The 20,612-nt window shown below is 53.0% G+C and overlaps 2 protein-coding genes across 3 annotated transcripts; both read right to left on the reverse strand.

Annotated features, from left to right (window-relative positions):
• Positions 1 to 1,384: 1,384 nt before the first annotated feature.
• LOC121076033 (dual oxidase maturation factor 1-like) lies at positions 1,385 to 8,274 on the reverse strand. Its single transcript, XM_040569981.1, has 7 exons — positions 8,040 to 8,274; positions 7,262 to 7,416; positions 6,368 to 6,425; positions 5,638 to 5,772; positions 5,305 to 5,518; positions 3,334 to 3,548; positions 1,385 to 2,599 (listed from the first exon to the last, which is right to left on the reverse strand). The coding sequence occupies exons 2-7, from the start codon at positions 7,406 to 7,408 to the stop codon at positions 2,385 to 2,387; spliced, it is 984 nt and encodes a 327-aa protein (XP_040425915.1). The 5' UTR covers positions 7,409 to 7,416; positions 8,040 to 8,274; the 3' UTR covers positions 1,385 to 2,384.
• Positions 8,275 to 16,279: 8,005 nt separating this feature from the next.
• On the reverse strand, positions 16,280 to 20,612 carry NMB (neuromedin B). Of its 2 annotated transcripts, XR_005823390.1 has the most exons (4): positions 20,452 to 20,612; positions 19,739 to 19,941; positions 18,755 to 18,865; positions 16,438 to 16,558 (listed from the first exon to the last, which is right to left on the reverse strand). XR_005823390.1 is itself a non-coding variant. In XM_040570343.1 (3 exons), the coding sequence occupies exons 1-3, from the start codon at positions 20,585 to 20,587 to the stop codon at positions 16,511 to 16,513; spliced, it is 387 nt and encodes a 128-aa protein (XP_040426277.1). In that variant the 5' UTR covers positions 20,588 to 20,612; the 3' UTR covers positions 16,280 to 16,510. The 2 variants fall into 2 exon arrangements, 1 of the variants encoding a protein (XP_040426277.1); XM_040570343.1 differs by lacking the exon at positions 18,755 to 18,865 and having other exon boundaries at positions 16,280 to 16,558.

Consider the following 20,612-nt stretch of genomic DNA (forward strand, 5'->3'; position numbering starts at 1 on the left):
TCCCAGCGGTGGCATCCTTTCCATGGGGGTTGCCCTGGCAGAGGCACCCCCAGGAAGGATGAGACTCATAGGCTTTACATTACATTTACATTACAAGATGTAAAGTGATTGCCCTGTAAAGTGAAAGCCCTGGTTCTCAGCCCAAGCTGCTTCTGGCCCCATGCTGCCCAGATTGGGTCTGATGGCTGGACAGAACCTGGCATCTCACCAGACAGCCAGTGCCAACAGACAGAGCAAACATCATTAAGCAACTTGGAGAGCACAGCTTCTGGGGCTCTGTAAGGACCACGGTCCCTGTGCCTGGAGGTAATCAGTGCCCCAGGACATGCAGCCATCGTGCCACCTAGCAAGCACCAGAGCTGCCTGCTACCTTGCGCCCAGAATGGGCTGCAAGGGGGAACACACTTGAATTTCAATTTGATAAATAAAAGTCTTTTGTTACACCTTGCATTTTTAGGCTGAAGCATCTCCTAGTAGACACCTTTGGGAATGTCCTGGCTGAGGTCTCGAAGACCAAGAGAGTTCAGCTCCAGCCTCTTTGTAAACGCCTCTTGGGTCTTCAAGGTCCTTGTTGAAGGGTCTTCCATCTGGAGTGGGGTGGGACGAGTTGTCATGCCTAAACACCCCTCCCCCCCCCCCAGGGCCTGCCCCACGGTGGTCTGTCTGCAAACCTCTGCTGGGCTGGGGACTGCTCCCATCAAGACCTCCTCATGTCCAGGATCACTCCAGCCCTCCCATATCCCACCTGCCTGAGGTTGCTCTGATACACTGCTTCCCAAGTGTCAGCTTTGCCCCTGTAGCCCTGAACTGACTAGCCATGGTCAGATGTCCCATACTGAACCACAAAAAGGCTCTGCCTGTGACTTCCTCCCTATCCTATGATGGCCATGTCAAAGGAACAGCATCCCCAGCCCTCCAGCCCTCAGAGGGACTCCTTTATTGACAGAAAAGAGAAAGACTGAGTCCAACTTATTTTACTAAGACAGAGGAAACAGCAAGTGAATACAATACATGGGGGCAAAAAAAAAAAAAGCGTTGCATAGAGTTGAAGGAATGCAAGCCTGAAGCGCATTCTCTCCCCAGCCTCCCTGCACGGCCAAGGTACCTGCTTGCTGCTGGTAGCTGGGAGTGGGTGGCCACATCCACCCTGGATTTGCAGGATTCCAGCTTTGCATGCCCCATGATAAGCTCATTTCCACAGCTAAGAAGGGCGAAACTAGCGTCCCAGACGCTCACCTCTTGCACGTTGCTTACAGCCACTCTGCGGGGCACTGTAGCACCTCCATTCCCATCTCATCCTCTCCCTCCCTCCCACTGGAATGTTTTGTCTTCCTGTCAGAGGGCTGCAAGAGTGCTGGTAACTCACTTTCTGTGACCATCGATGATGTTCCAGCCTTTGACACTGAATGTGAGTGAAACTGCATCCAGAGCTTTGTACAGAGCCAGGAAGGGGAGCAGGGTGAGGAGATGGCCCTGGGCCCCCTCCTGGCTCTTTGTAGGGCAGGGCAGGTGGTTTGATGCTCCTTTGTGATCCAGCCTCCTAGGCTGCTCACAGGCTCATGGTATGGGGTGTTTATAAGCAGTGTAAGAAACAGGAGCCTACCAACCAACTCTGACTGCTCTGCTTCCAGCCCAGTGTGCAGCCCAGCAGGTCTCTGACCATGAGCCCATGAGCCTCAGCAGTGGGGTGCTTGGATGTGTCTGAAATCCAGGATGCCTCCAGAAACTGGTGCCTCCAGCATTCAGGACGCCATCAGGGTTTGGGACATCCAACATGGCCTCCTTGACAACCCATCCTTCACTCCAGACCACGAGGAGGTGCTGGATACAGGGCACCCTGGTGACCACAGCTCTGCTCTGTCTTACTGCCTGACGATGGGCAGAGTGGGCCTCTTGGAGTCCTTTGGGGTAATAATGCTATCGGGGGCATGCTGCTTCTCCTTTCGTTCATATTCATGCTTCTGCAATTATTTGGTTTATCTCTAGTTTCTTCTGGTTTAATTTCCATATCTTAGGGAGCGCTCCCAGGTGTTGTTGCGGATGGATGGGCTAAAGGGAAGGGCAGTAGCCCAGTGTCTGTAACTGGACAGCCAGGGACAGGACAAGGATTCACCTCACCCTAAGAGCGCTTCCAGCTGCTGGTGAGTTCGACAATTGACAAAAATTAAATGGGGGGGGGGGGGGGGGAGGGAAGGGGGCAAGGGAAGGATGTACAACTGCTGTTTTTGAGGAATCTTTCCAGATTTTGATATTCTTTTCAGTCAGCTCTTGATGTGTCTCTTTTCACCTGGGCTCCTGAGGGTTTGGACCTGAACATGTATTCGGGGGGGACGGTGTCCTCCGTCTTTGTCCTCCTTCTCCTGCCCCCCCCCCCCAACTGTGCCTTACAGCTGGGTGGTCGTCACCTCGCAAAGCTCATTTAGGGGGACCATCAGCACATCCTGCTCAGAGGAGCTGGACTCGTCTGGCAGGTGGGGCTTGTCCCACCCCTCCACTTTTTCTCCCTTTCCCTCATCCAGGTTAAAGACAAGCTTCAGCTTCTGTGGCCGCACGGAGTTGAGGACGATCACACCCAGCCCCAGCAGCAGGCACAGCAGCCCTGAAACACACAGTGTGAAGACAAGCGTTGGCCCCTGTGCTTCCTCCTAACATGTCCCATCCCATCCAGACCCAGACCTGGGGATGGAGGCCAGACCTGGGAGGTCAAGGGAAGGGTAATTTCCCTTCTCACCTTCCTACTGCACCTCCACATCTGGACACTGCTGTCAGTTTGGGCTCTCCAGTACAAGAAACTAGCCAATAAACTGGGGCAGAAGGCCAAGATAGATGGGGCTGGAGCCCACCATGTATGGGGAATGTCTGGAGGAGCTGGGCTTGTTTAGCCAGGTAAAGAGGAGTCTTCAGGGGAACCTCTGCTGAACAAGAGCCAGTCCCTTTTCAGAGGTGCACAGGTGCAACAGGGGAAATTCCACCTTGATATACAGAAAAAAATTGCTCTCCATGAATGGAACAGCCCTGGGACAGGTTCTGAAAGGCAGAGGGGGTCTCTGACCATGGAGATATCCACCACCAGACCGAACAAGGCCCTGGACAACCTGATGTGGCTTTGTGGTTAACCCTGCTCTGGGCAAGGGCTGTGTGAGAGATATCCAAGGGACCTTCCAGGCCAGGTCTTTCCCCAACTTAGTGATTCAGGACTTTCATAGCACTTCCCAGGGCACACCTCCGCACAGGTAACTGGGGTCACTCAGATGAGTGTGGACAAAGTACTTTTGGGGCATCATTGCTGCAGAGATGGGCAACAAAAGCCCCAGCAGCAAGCTGAGCACTCACCTGTTGCTAATGTCAGCCAAAAGGATCCACCGTAGTCTGTTTTCAGGGAGGCTGGTCCGAACTGGATGGGACACTTCAGGGTGTTCCTCGCAGTGACAAAGAAGAGCAGTGAGAAGAGCATCAGTGCGGCAGTGAGCAGGAGCATGTAGCCACCATAAAGGAGGATGGGCATGGAGAAGAGCAGGATGGAAATGAGCCAGGTGCATAAGGCCATCCTGTGAAAGGACCACAAAACTGAGCTTCACGCATCACACTTGGGCATGAAAATTCCTGTGGTGGTAGAGGGGCCTCTCCGCACCCAGGGGCATTCAGCACTAAACTGCACAAGGCCCCGAGCACCCTGATCTGGCTTTGACACCAGCCCTGCTCTGAAGCGGGGGCTCATCTGGAAACCTCCAGAGGTCCCCTCCCAATTAAGCCTTTCTCTGACCCTGTAGTCCTCCACGACTGGCCAACTCCAGGTGGTTCCCACCTATTCAAAGGGAGAATGGCAGAAAGGGAGACCTTTGTAGGAAGAACCAAACAAGAAGCCCTGCCCGCCTCTGATTCAGCATCTGGAGTGAACCCAGCTCCCAGCCCTGCCCTGTGCGTGCTGTTTGCGTTTATCTCGTGGGTAGGTGAGAAATTATTCTGATTCCAAGAACAATAAAGAAGAATACTTTTAAATCAACTTCCCTGCCTTGAAATAACTCCCTTCTCAACAGCAGAGAGGTTTAGGCATGGCCAGTTACTTTTGAGAATGAAGAGGGGGACATGATCTGGGGCTGGGTGCTGGCACCCTTGCAAGGATTACAAGGCACTTGTCCCTGCAGCCTTTCTTATGATCTCTGAGACACATGGGGATGCTCCAAGACCCTGCAGTCACAGCGCACACAAAGGATCCCCATTTTATGCCACAAACAGCCCCTGAGCACCCTCTTGATGTTCCCTCCTGCTCCCCTCCAGCATGTCTCACGCCTGCTCCAGCTTGTTGGAGGGACCCCCACAGCGGTCTCAGCAGGGCTCTGCATCTTCAGCCAGGTGGCCTGGGAGAGGACCTTGCGCCAGAAGCCTCATGAAGTGCACTGGGTCTGGCTGGGAGGGAGTTAACTTTCCCTGCAGCAGCCCATACAGTGCTGTGCCTGCACTTGTAGCTAGAACAGCACTGGTATCACACCAGTGTTGTGTCTGCTGCTGAGCAGTGCTGGCACAGCACTGGGACTCCCTCCAAAGCCCCCCAAAGCCAGTAGGTAGGCAGTGGGCAAGAGGTGGGGAGGGGATATCACTGTGGCAGCTGACCTAAACTGGCCAAAGGGATATTCCATACTCCATGGTGTCACACCCAGCAATAACATGTGGGGAAGGGGAAGGGGGGAAGGGTCTCGTTATGAAGACATCTGTCCTCCCAGACAGCTGCTATGCATATTGAGGTCCTGCTTCCCAGGACATGACAGAATATCAATCAATGATGGGAAGTAGAGAATTTTTTTCCTCTCCTTGTGCTTCAGCACAGCCTTTGCTTGTTGTTGTTGTTTTTTCCTTTCTTTTTTTTTTTTTCCTCTTCCATTTCCCTTTAATTAAATTATCTTTATCTCAGCCCTTGAGCCTTTTTTTTTTTTTCCATTCCAACATACTTTCTTCTCACCCTCTTCTGAGGAGGGGAGGTGATGGAACGGTTGTGGTGGAGTTCATCAGGCCAGGAAGGTAAAAACACTACATGAAGCTTCCTGTGCTTTCCTTTAGATAATGCAGAATAATTTCACCATCCTGCTGCATTAGGGTGCAGGAGTTAGAAAAGGACTACAGGGAAAATGGCCAATCATGGGCGTGATCATCTCTAATTCTTCAGAAGTAAGGGTCCCTGAGACCAGCCAAGGCTTTGTTGTGGACGTCCAAGGAAGAGAGCAGCTCCACCAAGCATTCTTGGCTCTACTCGGTTCTTCCTACTTCCTGACTAAGCAGAGATGGCACTGACCTCCTGCTCCACCTTACCACAGCGTGATGGACGCATAGTGGCCGGAGATTTGGTACTGCCTGTGCATGTTGCAGGGGCTTTCTGTGGTGAACTTCTCCGCCACGTAGAGGATGGGGCTGGGCAGCCCCTTCTCCAGGCCCTCGCTGTAGCTGTGGTCGTAGTCTGCATCAAAGCTCCAGGCAAAGTGCTCGTTGTAGTTGATGGTCTCATTGACCTGATTCACCGGGTTTCCTGCCAGAGGAGGAAGACTAAGGTCTTCTCTCAGCCTTGGAGGCAGCTCCAAGATTTCCCAGTACGTGCAGAGTAGCCAAGCTTGTGCCCAATCCCTTCCATTTGCGATACGCACTCACCCACCAGTGTGACGTTCACCCCCGCCAGGCCGATGTGCAGCCCGATGTCCGCCTTCACCATGGCACTGCTGAAGGACTTGTAGGAGGTGTTTGCTGTCACCGAGCCGCTCTCCCAGTCCCTGGTGAACTGTATGGCTGTAAAGACAGGTTAGCCACGGCCTGGTGGCCAGCCATCTAGTGACAATGTCCGTGGAAGGACCTGCTGTGACTACCACCATGGCCTGAACACCACCCGAAGGGCAAAGCCTAGGTTGTAAGCCTGGCCTGTGAGAAGGTACACGTGCTTGCGTGTCATCTCCCCAACACCTACCCATGAGCTCAGGAGCCCCATTCGGGATGGTTTCTCCCAGCTCAGCCCCCCAGACCTACTGGCAATGGGGCTGGTTTGTGGGCACCCTCCAGGCTTTGGTCCCCATCTAAATACCTGCCAGTTTGTTTGGGTCCCCTGGCAGACGGCAGCAAGCTTTCGTTGTCCGTGCTAGAGATGCTCTGTGCATCTGACCACCAACCTTTAGAGAGGAGATGGCTCCCACCACTTGCTGATTGCCCTGAGTGAGCCAGGTCCTGGGCACAGAAATGGGTTGGTCTTCCCTGTGAGCTCATCCTGCAGGCTGGGCTTGGCTGCTCCATTCATTTCATCCCCCCACACCTTGCTCCTCCATTCCATGCATCTTGGACATCCTTGCTCTTCCCCACCTGGCTCTGAGTGCCCCTGGACCCCCGTACTCACTGAGGACCACCGCTCCGATGAAGAGTCCCATCATCACCCGCAGGAGCCAGAAAAGTCGCTGCAAGTGGGAAGCAGAGGTCTCAGATTTTGTGACCTGGACCTCAGCTCCAAGCATGTCCCACCAGAAATGGGTCCATCCTTAGCCTGGTGAGCGACCCCACAGGCTCTGTGGGTGGGTAGGGGAGAGGAAGGACCCATGGCTTGGGCTTCCCTTCCATGGCATGGGGACAGCTGGGGGGAGAAGGCAGAAGGGAGGTCGAGGCAGGGCAAGAAGGTCAAAACAGCCCATTTGGGAAAACTGTGCCTTTCCCTTTCTGAGAAAGATGGAGCCACTCCCTTTAATAGTCCTGAGTAGAAGTTTCCACACTTATCTAAACCTCGTGTGTTTTTATGTGCTGGCAGCTGGCCACAGCTGGAGACAAAAGCAGTGGGGCAGCGGGTTTGCTGGGTGGGAAACACCTTTCTGCAGGCTTGTGATATGTGAGTGGTGGGGTCAGGGCAAGGCGGGTTTGCCACACATCCCCCCTGGGCTTGTCTGACAGTGCTGAGGCATGCACAGTGCACACTGCCTGTTTTTTTTGGGGATTCAGGAAGGTGGAGCAAGCTCTTTGTGCCTCACCCAGTGAAATCATTCAGGCTAAATCTAACTGAGAACTTGCCAAGCTCAGATCTGGGCTGCCTGTAAATTTGGGGTGGTGGAGTCTGGCTCCTCCGGCATGGGAGCTGGGCTGGAGCTCGTCCTCAGGGCTTGCTGGAGATCCCATAGCCCTGGTCATCGGCAGGCCCCTGCCCCAGGGGTGCATTTGCTTCCGGGTCTGCTGTAGAGGCAGGGAAGGGGGCGGCACATGGGGTGCACCCAGCATGGGGCTGAGCCCTCCCAGCCCCTCCACTTACCCCCTTTCCTCGGATGCCCGGAAGGATGATGATGGAAGTGGCCAGCGCAGAGAGGAAGACGGAGGCGATGACGGCCGAGGTGGTGTTGAAGGGGAAGCAAGCATTGGTGCCAGGGTAGAAGGGGAAGGAGCCATTCCACAGCGTCATCCTGCTGCCTGGGGGGTTGGAAATTGGCACCTGGATCCCCCACTATGAACATCACCACCTTGCATCTGGGAGTGCATTCAGGCATCCCCCATTGGATCCCCTCCACCTCTGCAGGCCACATCCCAGAGTAAAGCAGGCTCAGAGCTGCAGGAGTTTCTGCTGCAATGCCGAAGCCTGTCCCCAGAACTGGCAGCAAGGTGCATACACATGGCTGGACCTCCTTCTTGCTCTTCTGCTTGCTCTCCACCCCTGGTCTTTTGCCTGGGCTCCCACCCTGCCTTGGGCTGGCTTCTCATCAAAAAAATCCAGCTTCTGCTTGTGGGTGCAGGGGGCACTCAGTGCATCGGGGCTGCTCCTCTGCAAGCCCCAGATGGAGGCAACCCCAAGGGAACAGGATTAATCGAGAGGCAACGGAGAAGCTGTCCTGTGTCACTACTTCCAACCCTGCATCCTCAGAGCTGGCTGGCAGCAGCACTGTGCCACAGCAAGCAGAGAACTTGGAAAACAAGCATGCTGTCATGGTTTTGGCCAAGGCATTTGGCCAAGACACTGCCGGACACCCCTGAGCAGTGGGGACCATCTGAGCAGCACCTGCAGAAGCACCCGCGCCCCTTCCCCGTGCTGAGCCTACCTCTGCCACCGCGATGCCGGAGCGCCTGCCGATCCCCAGGGCCAGCTGCTGCTCAGAGGTGCTGCCTCCCCGCCTGCCCACGCTGCCTCCCGGGGATGCAGGCAAGAAGCCAGCCTGGCGTGTTTCTCCCAGCAGTTTTCTTGTGCTTCCAACCCCCTTGGCGGAGGGAGGTTAAAACCACGTCTTGTTTTTTACCAAGCTCATGCCCAGCAGGAAATGAGGCATTCCTGGTCAGACTTTGCCATGTCCCCTCAAGTCCCAGACTGTTGCTACTCAATCTGAACACTGAATCCCTCCCTGGGGGTTGTTTTAAAAAAAAAAAAAAAAAAAAAGAACAAAGGGGTGGCGAAGGTGACGTGGCTGGGAAACATGTGCAGAACTGTGCTGCAGGCGCATCTGCTGGCTCAGGCAATGCCTGGATGTGGAGTCAGCTCCAGATCCAGAAGCATCTGCAAAGCAAGGGAGATGTGGGCTTCAGAGCAAATGGGGCAGGTGCTGGGGGGCAATCGCTGGAGTTTGGGGCTTTGGGCCTCTTGGAGAGGTGTGGGAGTGGGATAACCAAGGAGCTGCCCGGTCCAGCTGTTGGAATCCTGCTTCCCAGAGAAAGGATTTCCCTGAATTTCCACTTAGCACACAACCCTTTTCCCCCATGGGGTGGGAGCTGATGGTTCATGCACAGCACAGCTGTACTTCTCCCTGGAGAAGAACCCGGCGAGATGGAGCTGCCATCCTTCCCCAGAGACCCCCCTCCTCAGCGGCGATGGAAGCATGGTGGATGGGAGCGTGGTGTGGCAGTGGTGGGGGAATGCTGCATGCACGCCTCTGGGCTGCTGGTGGGGTCATGGAGTACAGCTGGCTTTGCCTTTCCCCAGCACTCTGCATCCACAGAGAGGTCTTATAGGAAGACTGAGGCCACAGTGATAGCTCAAGCTGTTTTTTTTTTTTCTTCTTTTTTTTTTTTTTCCCCTCTCCTTTCAATTTTCTGGGTATTTCTCCTATTTTCTGGGGACAATGGTGGTGCAGTCATGCCATTCGCCAGACACCTTCCAGGGAACAGGTCTAGGGGTGAGTTTTAGGTGCAGGAGCTCACAGCCACGTGCCCAGGGCACTGCTCCTGCCATGAGCACCCTGCCCACAGTTTGAGAGACATCTTTTATCAAGCTGCTTCTGCTTCGCCCTGTTTCCAGTGATGGATGAGGGTGAGTCACCCCACCCAGGCCACAGGAGGGAGGGGGGCGGTGGGAGCAGCCCCTCTTGTGCAAGCAGCCTCACTGTTTCGTGCAGTGCTGGGAGCCAAGGCGGGGACAGCGTGGGGATGTGCTTAGGCAAGGAGGTGGCTTTGGGGACACATCAGGAGCCCAGGAGGCCACCACAAGGGATTTGTGCCAGGCCTGTTGGAGCCAATGGGGTAGATGTGGCATTTGTGTAAAGGTGTCACCATAGCCATCCCCATTCCTGGTCCCAAGCATGGACACAGACACCTCAGCTGGGGCCTGGCTGCGGCTCTGTTGTGGTGCAGCCCATCTAACGTCCCATATCCAACATCCCGTCGCTGGAAGAGGTCTGGGTGTCAGAGGGAAAGGCCTCCCGTTGGCCAGCCTAAGGGAAACCTGCTGGCATCTCCTCAGCAGAGGGTGCCCGCCAGGTAGGCAATGGCGTGGTGTCCATGGAACCACAAAGGTGATCACCATGAAGGTGATGCGGGGCAGGCGCTTGCGGCTGCTGTGGTGCCAAACATGAGAGGAAAAGGCCAGGCATCTCAGCACGTGAGACCTGCAAAACAAGACCGGCCAAGAGGCCAGGGCACGGCATGGCTCCTCTCCCCTCCCTGTGACTGCTGCCTGTCTCAGCTCCTGACTCGTGGCCTCCATCCACGGCAGGCTCATCCCAGCAGCCTGGCCTGGGCAGCAGGCTGGTCGCACCTCCAACGTGCATCATGCAGTGCATCACGTCCCTGCCCACCTGCTTCCTGGGCAGCGGTGTTGAGGACTCGGGGAGCAGCTCTGATCAGACACCCATCTCTTCCACCAGCCACAGCTCCTGCCAGGCCCACTACTGGCTGGCCTGACCAGCTTGGGTACCTTCACTGGCCAGGGAGTGGAGAAATGCCCCAGACTGCCTGGGTTGAAGTTTCTCCATCTCCCTTATCCAGCGATATGATAGACTTGGCTCTCTCCCTACCAGCAAACGCAGACCCATGAGCCAGGGCTGCCTAGAATGCCAAAAGCTAAACAGGCCAACCTGGATTATTTCATGCTTCATCCTAGTGCAAAGCCCTGAAAGCAAGAGCATGCTCCTGTGCCAATCCACACTGCTGAACAGGTATAAAAGTTCAAAGACTTGTCCTTGCACACATATGGCTAATAAGAAGGAGGCAAGAGCTACCATGATCTTCGCTTCCAAAGCCAGTACACTGCTTGACCTGGCCCTGGCAAAAGCCAACCATTGCACCAAGGTCTTCCTGTGCAGTTGCTTTGCTCCTAGGAGCATCAGGAGTGAGCTTGGTGGCCAGATTGCAGCATGGGGTGAGGGATGGGATCAGGACAGGAGAAGGCTGCCAGTGGGTAGGATCATTGCTGGATGCTGGGATGCAGCTACAGGCCAGGGATTAGTATCTTGTGATGGAGACACAGGAGGGCTAACAGGGAGATGGAACTCAGCAGGAGCCTTCATCCTCCTAGCAGGAGGTGACAAAGGCATGAGCCTTTGGGACACGTTTCATCATGGATTTCACCACCTCAGCTTGGGTAACCCCTTCCTGGAGATAACAGCCCTTCCTGGTTTGACGTAGCAAAGAGGGACCTGCCTCTTTCCAAGCTTTGCTGGGGCTTGTTGACGATGCACTATGTGGTAATTAGCACTTTCAGCCCAGGTTGCAATTTAGAGAGAAGTTTTCTCTCATAATCCCTGCTGTTAGAGGCCTAATTAAAGCAATACCCATTTTTCCATGGAACTCCTGTGTTTAGCATCACCACACCAGCCTTGAAATTAATGAACAGAGCTGTGCTACCCTACCTAGGATTCAGGTCTGTGTCCAAGCACACACAAGCACTCTACACCCCATACCCTATCTGTGGGTAGAAGATCATCTAAATATCTGCATCCTCCGTCCAGGCAAAAATGCCAATAACACATGGTGTAATAGAAAACCATTCCAAAGTGGTGCAAAGTCCTGAGGGCTGCTCTGCAGTGTGTGGGTAGAAGTATTGTAAGGTAACTTGCAACCAACTGCTTGCTTAATATTTAAATAATAATAATAATCATCATCATCAATAGGGTCGAGGTAGTCTGCAAGCAGAGATAAGGTTGCCTTAGCTTAGATGCAACAAATAGCTGCAAATAGCGCTGACTCCAGCTGGAACTGGCACAGATTTCTGGAGGGATTGTGGAAAGGAAACTTCCCAAAGTCTACTGGGAGCTTTGTTTGTCCTTATCCTGGTGGAGGAAAATTGAGAGAAAGGAATGTCCTAAATTCATTTTTTCTAGAGCAGACCTGGAATAAGGAGGGAACACATGCTATAGGAACAGTGCTGCACAAAGCAACTCCGCTGTGCTACATCAAGTTTATTCCTCTCAAGATATTTTATAAACCACGAGCTTGAAAAACCAATTAATATATGAATATTTTATTCTTATTCCTGGTTATTATCACCATGCAGAAATTAAAACTGTGGCATAAGTATATAGAAAATGGAAATGACATTATGACAGACCTCCCCCGTCCACACATCATCACCCTGATGGGTTTGGGGGCCTGCTGGACACAGGAAGGCTCTTACTTGGCCCTGTGTCTGGTTTTGCCCCTGCCGCTCTAGAAACTTTTCCATCCGTTGAAGATTGATTTCTGTCTGCCAGGAACAAATGCTGCAAAAAAAGCCCGTAAAAAGCTTTTGTGGGTCTGTAGCTGGAATGGTCTCTCTATCTCCCTCTAGCCTTGGGCAGCAACATCTGCTGCATGGACACTGTGAGACTATGTCCTGAGCGCTTCACATAGGGGACCTTGGGTGAGACCCAGCCCTGAGATGGCCCAAAGCCTCCCAAACTAGCAGGGAGATGAAATTCCCTCAGTGCAAACAGCTGCAGAAATAACCAGATTTCCAGACACCATGTTTCAGGATGCCTTTGTTTCAGTTGCTTGTCCACAGACCACCCAAATCCAGAACAAGCTGTGTTGTTTGCTTGGGGCTCTCTTGTGGGGAGATCGGGCTTGGGACAAGCAATGCTGGAGTCACTTCATGCTCCAGAACGCATCTCCTGGGCTGAAGGGAAGGAATAAGTTTCCCACAAAGAGGTGAGTGGCAAGAACAGGCTGCATGTCACGTTTTACGGAATGGGACCAGGGGAGTGTGGCTCCCTCATTTCCAAGTGAAATTGGGTGGCTGTTGAGATTGTTGGGCAGCTCTCCAGTGTGAGCTGGAGCCATTTTCTGAACTGCCAGGGTTCCCATGGAGGTAGACCTCTGTCAAGCCAGAACACAGCTCCTGCTCATCTTCAGCTGACTCTCTTCCTGGGGGGCCTCAGGTGGAAGGACCTGATGCAATGCGATGCTAAATCCACATCAGGGTCCCATACCTGTTTTCTTTCAAAGTGCTTCTGCCATGCTCCAGACAGGCGGGAAGAGCTGGTACATGGCTTAAATCTCCCTTCTCTTCACCTCCCAGGTGAGCCCATCCTCAGTCCCAAAAGCTGACCAAGGAAAGCTGGCCACGTGCACCGATGACGGGGCTGGACTATGACGAAAACAGTGCTGGATTCAGGGTACAAATACTTGCTCTCTGCTCTTTGCCATTTGGTGAGATCCCTCTGGGCCCTTCTTGTCATCCTACCATCATACCCTTGATGGAGCTACCCAGACGGTTTGCAACCCTACTCTGCATTTTGCCTTGGCTCCTCTGCATCAGGATGTCCTGCTCCCTGGAAATTATTTTCAAGACAATAGGGGTGCCAAGCACTGGACACCCACTTTCTGAAGCTGTCTCAGCATTTGGATTAATTGGGTTTAACTTGTTCAGGTCAGATTTAAGTGGCCATATCAGGATGAGAGGGGCTTCCCTGGAGGTGCATGGGGGGGTGGCAATGGTGTTTAGAAGACGAAGATCATTTTTGCCTCCTGATGACAAGCTGATTTCCTTTCTGCCCCTTTCTCCCTCTTCTTCATTGCCTGGTTTCTTGGTCTCCTATGGAAGAGGGGTCTCAAAACACTGCAGAGGAAGGAGCAGACCAACATGAGGCCTGATGCCTTTGCTGAGGTTGGAGAAGAGCCAGTCCTATGCAACTGAGCATGACGGAGCAATTCACTAAGCCTGGGACACTAATGACACCAAGTGGTAGCAGTGAACCTTCAACCACGTAGCTCTGAGCCAGCTCCTCCTCACGGGGCAGTCCCGCAACTAAATAGAAACAAATGTCGGGGTGACAGTGGCTTATCGCCTTTTCTCTGCTCTCATTTCACACCCTTTTCCCATCTCTGCAGTCATGCCATGGCCACAGGGATGGGGGAAGTCCAGGAGACCTGCTATGATCACTTTGCAGACACCCATGCTCCGAACTGCCTCCAATGCTGAGGGTCTGTGCGGGCTGGGGGCATCCCAGGGACCAGTCAAGTCAGTGGCCACATTGCACCTCTGCTCATGATGTGCAGAAGTAGCCAGCTCTGCTCTGAGCAGGTTCTGGAAAACATTGAGGCATGAGAGCCTGGAGAGCAGGAGTCCAAGCTGCAACATGGAGGAGTGGCAAGGGGAGCAAATGCAAAGCTGGAAAAACTGAAAAAATAGTAATAATAAAAATAAAATGCTAGTTTCCCTAGCCTGGATGCAAGGGCTTGGTCCTGGAAACTCCCAAAGAGTATGACCTGGTAAGCGAAGGGAACTTGTGCCTGGAGGTTGTGAATGCTGTGGCCCAGCAACCAGATCAGGAAAGCAGAGCCCAGGGCAGAACAGGGAGGTTGCCAAATTTGGGGATTTCTCAGATTTTTTTTTCTGACTTCCTCAGTTTTAATCGAAACTGAAGAAGGACTGGGGGCTTTGGGCTTGATTGTTTGTTTGCCAGTATGAGAGCGTGAGAAACAATGAAACAGCTAAGTGGTGGAGCAGCAGGTCCAGTACTAGGCTATGCAGCCTTCATCCCCAGAGGTTTTCAAGACCCGACAAGACAAAGCCCTGAGCAACCTGGTCTGACCCCAGAACTGGCCCTCCTTTGAGCAGGTGGCTGGACTAGAGGCCTGCTGAGGTCCTCTCCCCCCCAAATTATCCTGTGCTCCTGGGATGGTGCCCAAGGCAGGCTTCTTTCTGTGCAACACAGGGCTCTGTGGGGCCAACACAGCTCCAGCGGTCTTACGTGGCAGCTTGACATGGCCTGGATCTCTGGATCCTCTACCCAACAGAGACCTCTCCTGTGTCTTGACCTGCAGCCCTGGTGTACTATGTATGATGATGTATGCGTCCTCTGCCACCTCATGCTCAAGAGATGAAGAATAGGTCTGGCAAGAAGTACCTGTTCCTTCTAGCTGATCTGCATTCAGAGACTCTGCTCGGACAACCACCTTTCCTAGGTGCTCAGCACCTGAATCAGTATCCAAATACTTATATTACGTTAACCGGCAATACGTTAAGTTCCCCAAATAATACACCAATTTCCCTCAATCGAGTCTGTTTTGCCTGTGATAATAATTGCTAAGTGACCAATTCATCTTTATCTTGGTGTCTGGGGCAGACGGTGGACAGGCGGACAGGCATCAGACAGATAAAATGGAGAGGTTCTTGCTGGGAGAGGGAGGCTCTCACCTCGGTATCTCATGGCAGGTTTCTGCTGTGACATCCAGAAACCTGCCTACCCTCCCCTGAGCCTCCGTGGGCAAGCTGTGAGCTGGCAGTCCCACTCCGTGGCGCATCATGAGACAGCTGAGCATCAGGTCAGGAATCCCATAAGGCTGTCACTCCATCACACTGCCGTCTGAGAGGCATCTGGTCTGCTCCAGCGTCAAACACGATAAGCTATGTCATTATTTTTCTTGCTCATAATTAGCTTATAAGACAAGGCTTCGATACAGCTAATGATAGGCAAGCTGGGGGTCACCCACAACCCAGCACACAGCAACAAGCTGGGGGAAAAATTTAAAAATTAATTGAAGAAAGGTACCTCCCAGAAAACATCTCCCCAAAGTACGAAGTACCCTTGTGCTGGGGCGTTTGATGGGGAGCACCAAGTTTTGGAGACAATGCTGGGGGCAAACCAGTTGTATGACATTTGGTTTTCACCTACCAAAACCAGCCTTCAAATAGCTGAGAAAACTCCAATGGCTTGAAAGGTGGACTATAAGTGGGAGAGAAAAAATGCTCTTTTATTGGTCTAAAACCTGTATTTGGTGTGTATTTGCACTGGGGATACCGGGTCCCTGTTACATCTGGCCAATCACTGCCAGCAAACCCCAGGAGTGAGTGACATGTAAAGGACAGAAGGGCATCACACAGGCACTTGGACAAACAGAAAACTCTGCCAACAACCTGCAGGCTCATTTTCTGCAAACATGAGCAGTGCAAATGCACCTGGACTGGTTGCACCCAGAACAGGCTCCAAACCCCAAGACTGAAGACTCCTACCGTGGCTTTCCCCTCCCTCTGCACACATCAGCATGTGCCCAGGGTGGCTGGGAACACTCATGTATGAGCAGCAGCTTCAGAAGCAACAGAACCTCAGACACAGGTTCTGCTATTTCTCTTTGCAAGGCTTGTTTCCCAGCCTTCAGCACCTCGAAGGCAGCACAATCACCATTTTAACCACATCTTAAAAACAATATAAGAGAATAATTAAAAAGTAGCCTGCCTTCTTCAGCTGTCACAGAGGACCCTGGGGCTGTACGTGTGCAGGATGGCTTAGCTGAGAGGACAAAAGATCATCCCAAATCAGGATGAGTGGTCACAGCCTGCACCCTGAAGGACATCAGAGGAATGTAGTAAACCCTGGGGTTCTACTCAAACCAGAAGTCACCGATATAAAGAAGATGCTTTTTGTTTTCACAGGAACCAGCAAGGAGGGTTTACAGGGTGCTTCAGTAGCACAGTGCTGTAAGAACTTACCCACGCTTGTAATTTTATCCAACAGCAGTGAGCAGGGGCAGCAGGGAGCATATCCCATTTCCTCCTGGTTGCTGAGATCCAGGAGCCTCCCTCCATTCCCCATTCTTCCTTCACAAGCCATGGGATCAACCTTTCCACCCCCAAATAAAAGTCTGAGCTAATGTGTGCAAAGAGCTAATTTTATTTGCAGGGGCACATCAGATATCAAGAAAGCAGAAAACATACAGGAAATATACAGGGTGGCTCTGCTTTTCATACAAGCAATCACTATTAACAGTATTACAGAAAGAATAAATAAAAAGTGATGTTGCTACAGTAACCCACAAGGATTATGATCTCCTCCGTTTGCCGTGCATGGCCAAGCCTACAGACTCCATCCTCCACTGCTCTGCTCCTTCAGTTTGAAAAATACTTCTCCAGCACCTTTGTCAAAAGCCCAGTCTCCTGCAAGAAAAGGCACAACAGTGAGCCACTGGTCCCATACGCAGCCTTGGTTGACATCAACTGCCTGGGCAACATGGGGCTCAACAGCTGGATCACAGCTGACATCGGAGGTGAACTGTGCTGACGCTGAGACAGCCACCAACCACTGCCTTGGGTTTCATGGATGACAGCAGCCTCAGGGCCCAATCCAGCAGGGAGCTACATGAGAAGGCAAGAAATACACAAAACACAGCAGATTGAGGGATTGCATACTGCCCAGAGCTACAGAGCAGCATTTGTTTTCACCCAGAGGGGCTCTCCCCCTACCCTGGAGTCATCTCATTCCACACACGGGTCTCACCGTGGTTGCCTCCAGAAGAAGTGTTGCCACGCACACAAGGAGATGCCAGCCCTTCCCACCCCCACTGAGGATCCTCCCCTCCCAGACAAAGATTTGTCACACGCAGCACTGGGGCAGCATCTGGAACCCCGAGCGCAAGCCCTGCCTATTGCATGTAGTTAAAAAGATTAAGAAAAAAATACTGTTTGTAAACCCCTTCTGCTCTGTGAGACTTCTTCCATCACTAACCATGAAATACATGCTCCTGGTTTGGGAAGGGACATCTTGGGATAAATCCTACTGGCAACAGGTAGGACTTACCCATGTAAAGGTAGGGCAAGCAAAAATATTAAACCCTGGGACTTGTTTAATGTCTAAAGGAGCCCCACAGAAAGGAAGAACCATTCTGTGAATGATCAGCAACAGCCTCAGGAAGGGAAAGGGCCGCTCATTTTTTCATTAAGTCTGCATTCCCTTGATAGTTATCCTGCTACAAAGGACAGCTTGTGTGTTGGAGCAGCAGAGCAACACGTAGCACGTTAATTCTTGTCCTGCTGACCAGCAGGTCCCAACGAAGGGGGAAGTATCTTGGCTTTTCTAAACCATGTCAAGATGGAAATGACAGACCCCAAGTAGAGGGCACATGGAGAGTTTCACAACATAAAGCTCTTAAGCACCTTCTGAGGCAGGCAGCAAACGCTGCACACAGAGCAGTTCAGGCACACACTGGCTGCTAACCCCAGGTGTCCAACAACAGTCAGAGTGAGGGAGAAAGCAGTAAAAGTGGCAGGAATTTGCACTGGCATCGTGTCACCCACAAGGGCAAAAAGTATAGTCCCACAGAAAAGTGTAACGAGAGCAGTGCTCAAAGGCACCACGGAGAACTAACATCAACCAGCAGCTCTGAGGCAAGGACACCCCAGAGGGTGAGAAGGCAGGGGCAGGAAGGCAGGAGCCGAGTCCAGTGAGGTGGCTCAGAGGTGCTTGAAAGCCACAACCAGGCATAACGCGGGCAAAGAGCAAGTTCCCTGCTGCCACCAGGATGGCTGGTATCTGCCAGGTCAAGGCAGGAGAGGCAAGAGGCTCTGGGAAGAGACTGAGGGACAGAAGCCAGCTGCACACCAGGCACCTAAGCTGCAACACCACCTCCCACGCAGCCACCAGAGGCATCAGAGCAATGAGGCAGGCAGCTGACCAGTGTCTGCTTCATGGAGAGCCAAACTGCTCTCCAGCAATGGAGCTTCGACACCCAGATCACACGCCAACGGTGAATGTTTAACAGTGGGTGCTAACCCTGTCCAGGACCTGCTTTTGAGCACTGAGAATGAGCACGGCCGTGGCTGGCAGAGCACAGACACCCCCAGCTGGCAGCCTAAGCCACGGGACCAGTGTTTGAGGAAACATCCACCCAAGCGCACCTGCGACAGAGCAGTGACAGAGCTACTTACCTACACAGAGGAGATCCACGAGGATCACACATCCAGCTCTCACATCTCAGATAGCTAATGCAGCAAATACCCTCCTCCTCAAAGGTTCCCCAAGCTGGTTGAGGAAAAGTCCAGGACCTGCAGAGCCTTCTCCTCCTTTGCAGCTGCATCTAAGAAGCACAAGCTGTGGCACTGCAGTGGATGGCACAACGTGAGGGGAGCAGGATGTCTTCGGCCACATCCAGCTTCAATCCCTCTCTATCCCACTGGGACTAGTTCCCTAGGAGAGCCTCAGTTTACCTTAATCTGAAGAAATCAAGTCAGGAAGGTGCTTGAATATATCACTCAGGCTGACCTCCCTGCAGCTCTGCTCCACCTGTGCCTTCCCTACAAAAAAGCAAATAATAGGAGCAAGCACTGCCTAAACCTGGATCACAGAAGCAGCTTTACCTGTATTCACTGTTACTGGATAAGCTCCTCAAGCAAGCAGCTCTGTGGTACAGCACACACAGGACCCACCTAAGTGGATTTCATCCCTTCAAGGCTCTCCATTACTTCCTGCTGTGAATAGAAATGGCAAGACACCAGGGAAGCATACATGAGGCAGCAAATGGGCAGAACCACATGGACCAAGCAATTCCATCTCCATGTTTTAAGTGAGGATCCGGGCTCGCTTTGCTCCCAGTGGTTTAATTTTCCACTAGGAGTTGGGTGAGCTCTCAGGCAAAAGCCACACCAAGGAGCTAAAAGAAGAGGCTGAGGACCTGCTGACATACAACACCAACGGAGCTCCTGCTGCAGACAGAGCACTTGCCTGCTGCCCGATACCCACTCTGTGGCAGAATAGCGCACACCTCCCTTCTGCAAGCCAAGCTAACAATGCTACATGCCCCTTCAGTAACGAGGCATCCTGACCATAGCAACACAACCACCCCAGAAGGGGGAATCAGAAGCCCAAGACCTCTTTGTAGGGCAGACTCTTTTTCCTGTACATACAAAGCCATGTCCCTCTTTGCCTTTCTCTATAGAATGCGAGGGGAGGCAGGATTTCCATGTCCTTGTGGTGGCTGGGTAAGGAGACATTTCTTTATGAGAGCCGCAGTGGCCAGCCATCCTCTTCTGAGCCTGAGGAGGACCCAGATGCTCACTAACAACCCGTGGGCTGGAGATCATGACATCCCTTGCCCAGCCTCACACCCTTCCCAAACATTTCGGACTACTAGCCGCTGTCCAGCTGGATGCAAGCCTTGACAGATTTATCTGCTCCTTTGTGGCTGCTCTAGGGAAGTAGTTTAAGGAGGGTTAAAAAGAGCAAGAGGGGAAATAAACCTATAGCAGCTGTACAGGTGTTCCCAGCAAGGCTGGCTGTCGCAGATTAACATCACGACCACCTCCCTGCTCTGGACATCTCCTTCCATATTAGTCAATATTCACCTGATCAGTGAGGTCATATTTTCCTTGGTTCTCATCCAAAAGTCTTTCTTGCAGGAGGATTTTCAGGAGCTCACGGGTAAGCAGTTCCATCATGTCCTCCAGCAAGGCTCTGAGCGAGGGACCAAAAACCATCGGCACTGCAGGCTCTTCTGGTGACTCCAGGCGCGGAGTGCCCGTGACACTCTTCTTCCCCATGAAGTGGCCTGCAATACAATGCACTTGTGTGTCTACACAAACGGCTGGAGAGAGAGAGGCAGAGGCTCTGGCTGAATGACATTAAGCTGTTATCTGCTACCGCATGCTGACACCATTCAGCGAGATGCACCAAGCAAGCCTAACGTCTAAAATAGCCGAATACAAAGCAGTGAGGAGAAACCCAGAAATCCCAGGTCCTCGTTCCACACCAGACAGACTTCAGGGGAGTGAAGTTACCATCCCCAATAGATGTTACCTGCTTCGTGAGGGAGGCTGCCTCACCTCCACCTTCAGGTTCTCCAGCCACCTTGTGCAGGCAGGTACCCTAAGTCCCACGTCCCCATGCCACCATCTCAAATGACAGCGTGACCAGAGACCCCCCCAACCCTCCTCCTGGATGGGAACCACCCCGGGACCCCCCGCCGCAGCACGGCCACCCCCTGCACGCCGCAGCCCTGCTCGGCCAGGGGCACCAGCCCTCGCCGCCAGCCGCTCCGGCCCACGGGGAGCCGCGGTACCTGTGGCCCAGAGGTTGCCGCGGGGGTTGACCTTGATCTTGGCCGCCTGGCTGCGGTGCTCGGCGAAGTCGAGGTGCACGGCGGGCCCCAGGGATGCGCCGCACAGCAGCAGCAAGAGGCAGCGCAGAGCCGCCATGGCCGCCTCGGCGGGACCCGCTCCC

The sequence above is a fragment of the Cygnus olor genome, chromosome 11, assembly GCF_009769625.2.
Source record: "Cygnus olor isolate bCygOlo1 chromosome 11, bCygOlo1.pri.v2, whole genome shotgun sequence".
Lineage (NCBI taxonomy): Eukaryota > Metazoa > Chordata > Aves > Anseriformes > Anatidae > Cygnus > Cygnus olor.

Bases quoted from the DNA above. Each gene is read 5' to 3' on its own strand.
- LOC121076033 (XM_040569981.1), bottom strand. From the start codon at position 7,408: ATGACGCTGTGGAATGGCTCCTTCCCCTTCTACCCTGGCACCAATGCT. The intron at 5,773-6,367 runs GTGAGTACGGGG...CTGTCTTTACAG, and splicing joins CATCGGAGCGGTGGTCCTCA to CCATACAGTTCACCAGGGAC. The intron at 5,519-5,637 runs GTGAGTGCGTAT...CTCCTCTGGCAG, and splicing joins GGTGAACGTCACACTGGTGG to GAAACCCGGTGAATCAGGTC.
- NMB (XM_040570343.1), bottom strand. From the start codon at position 20,587: ATGGCGGCTCTGCGCTGCCTCTTGCTGCTGCTGTGCGGCGCATCCCTG. The intron at 19,942-20,451 runs GTACCGCGGCTC...ATTGTATTGCAG, and splicing joins CGGCAACCTCTGGGCCACAG to GCCACTTCATGGGGAAGAAG. The intron at 16,559-19,738 runs GTGAATATTGAC...CTTTTCTTGCAG, and splicing joins AATATGACCTCACTGATCAG to GAGACTGGGCTTTTGACAAA.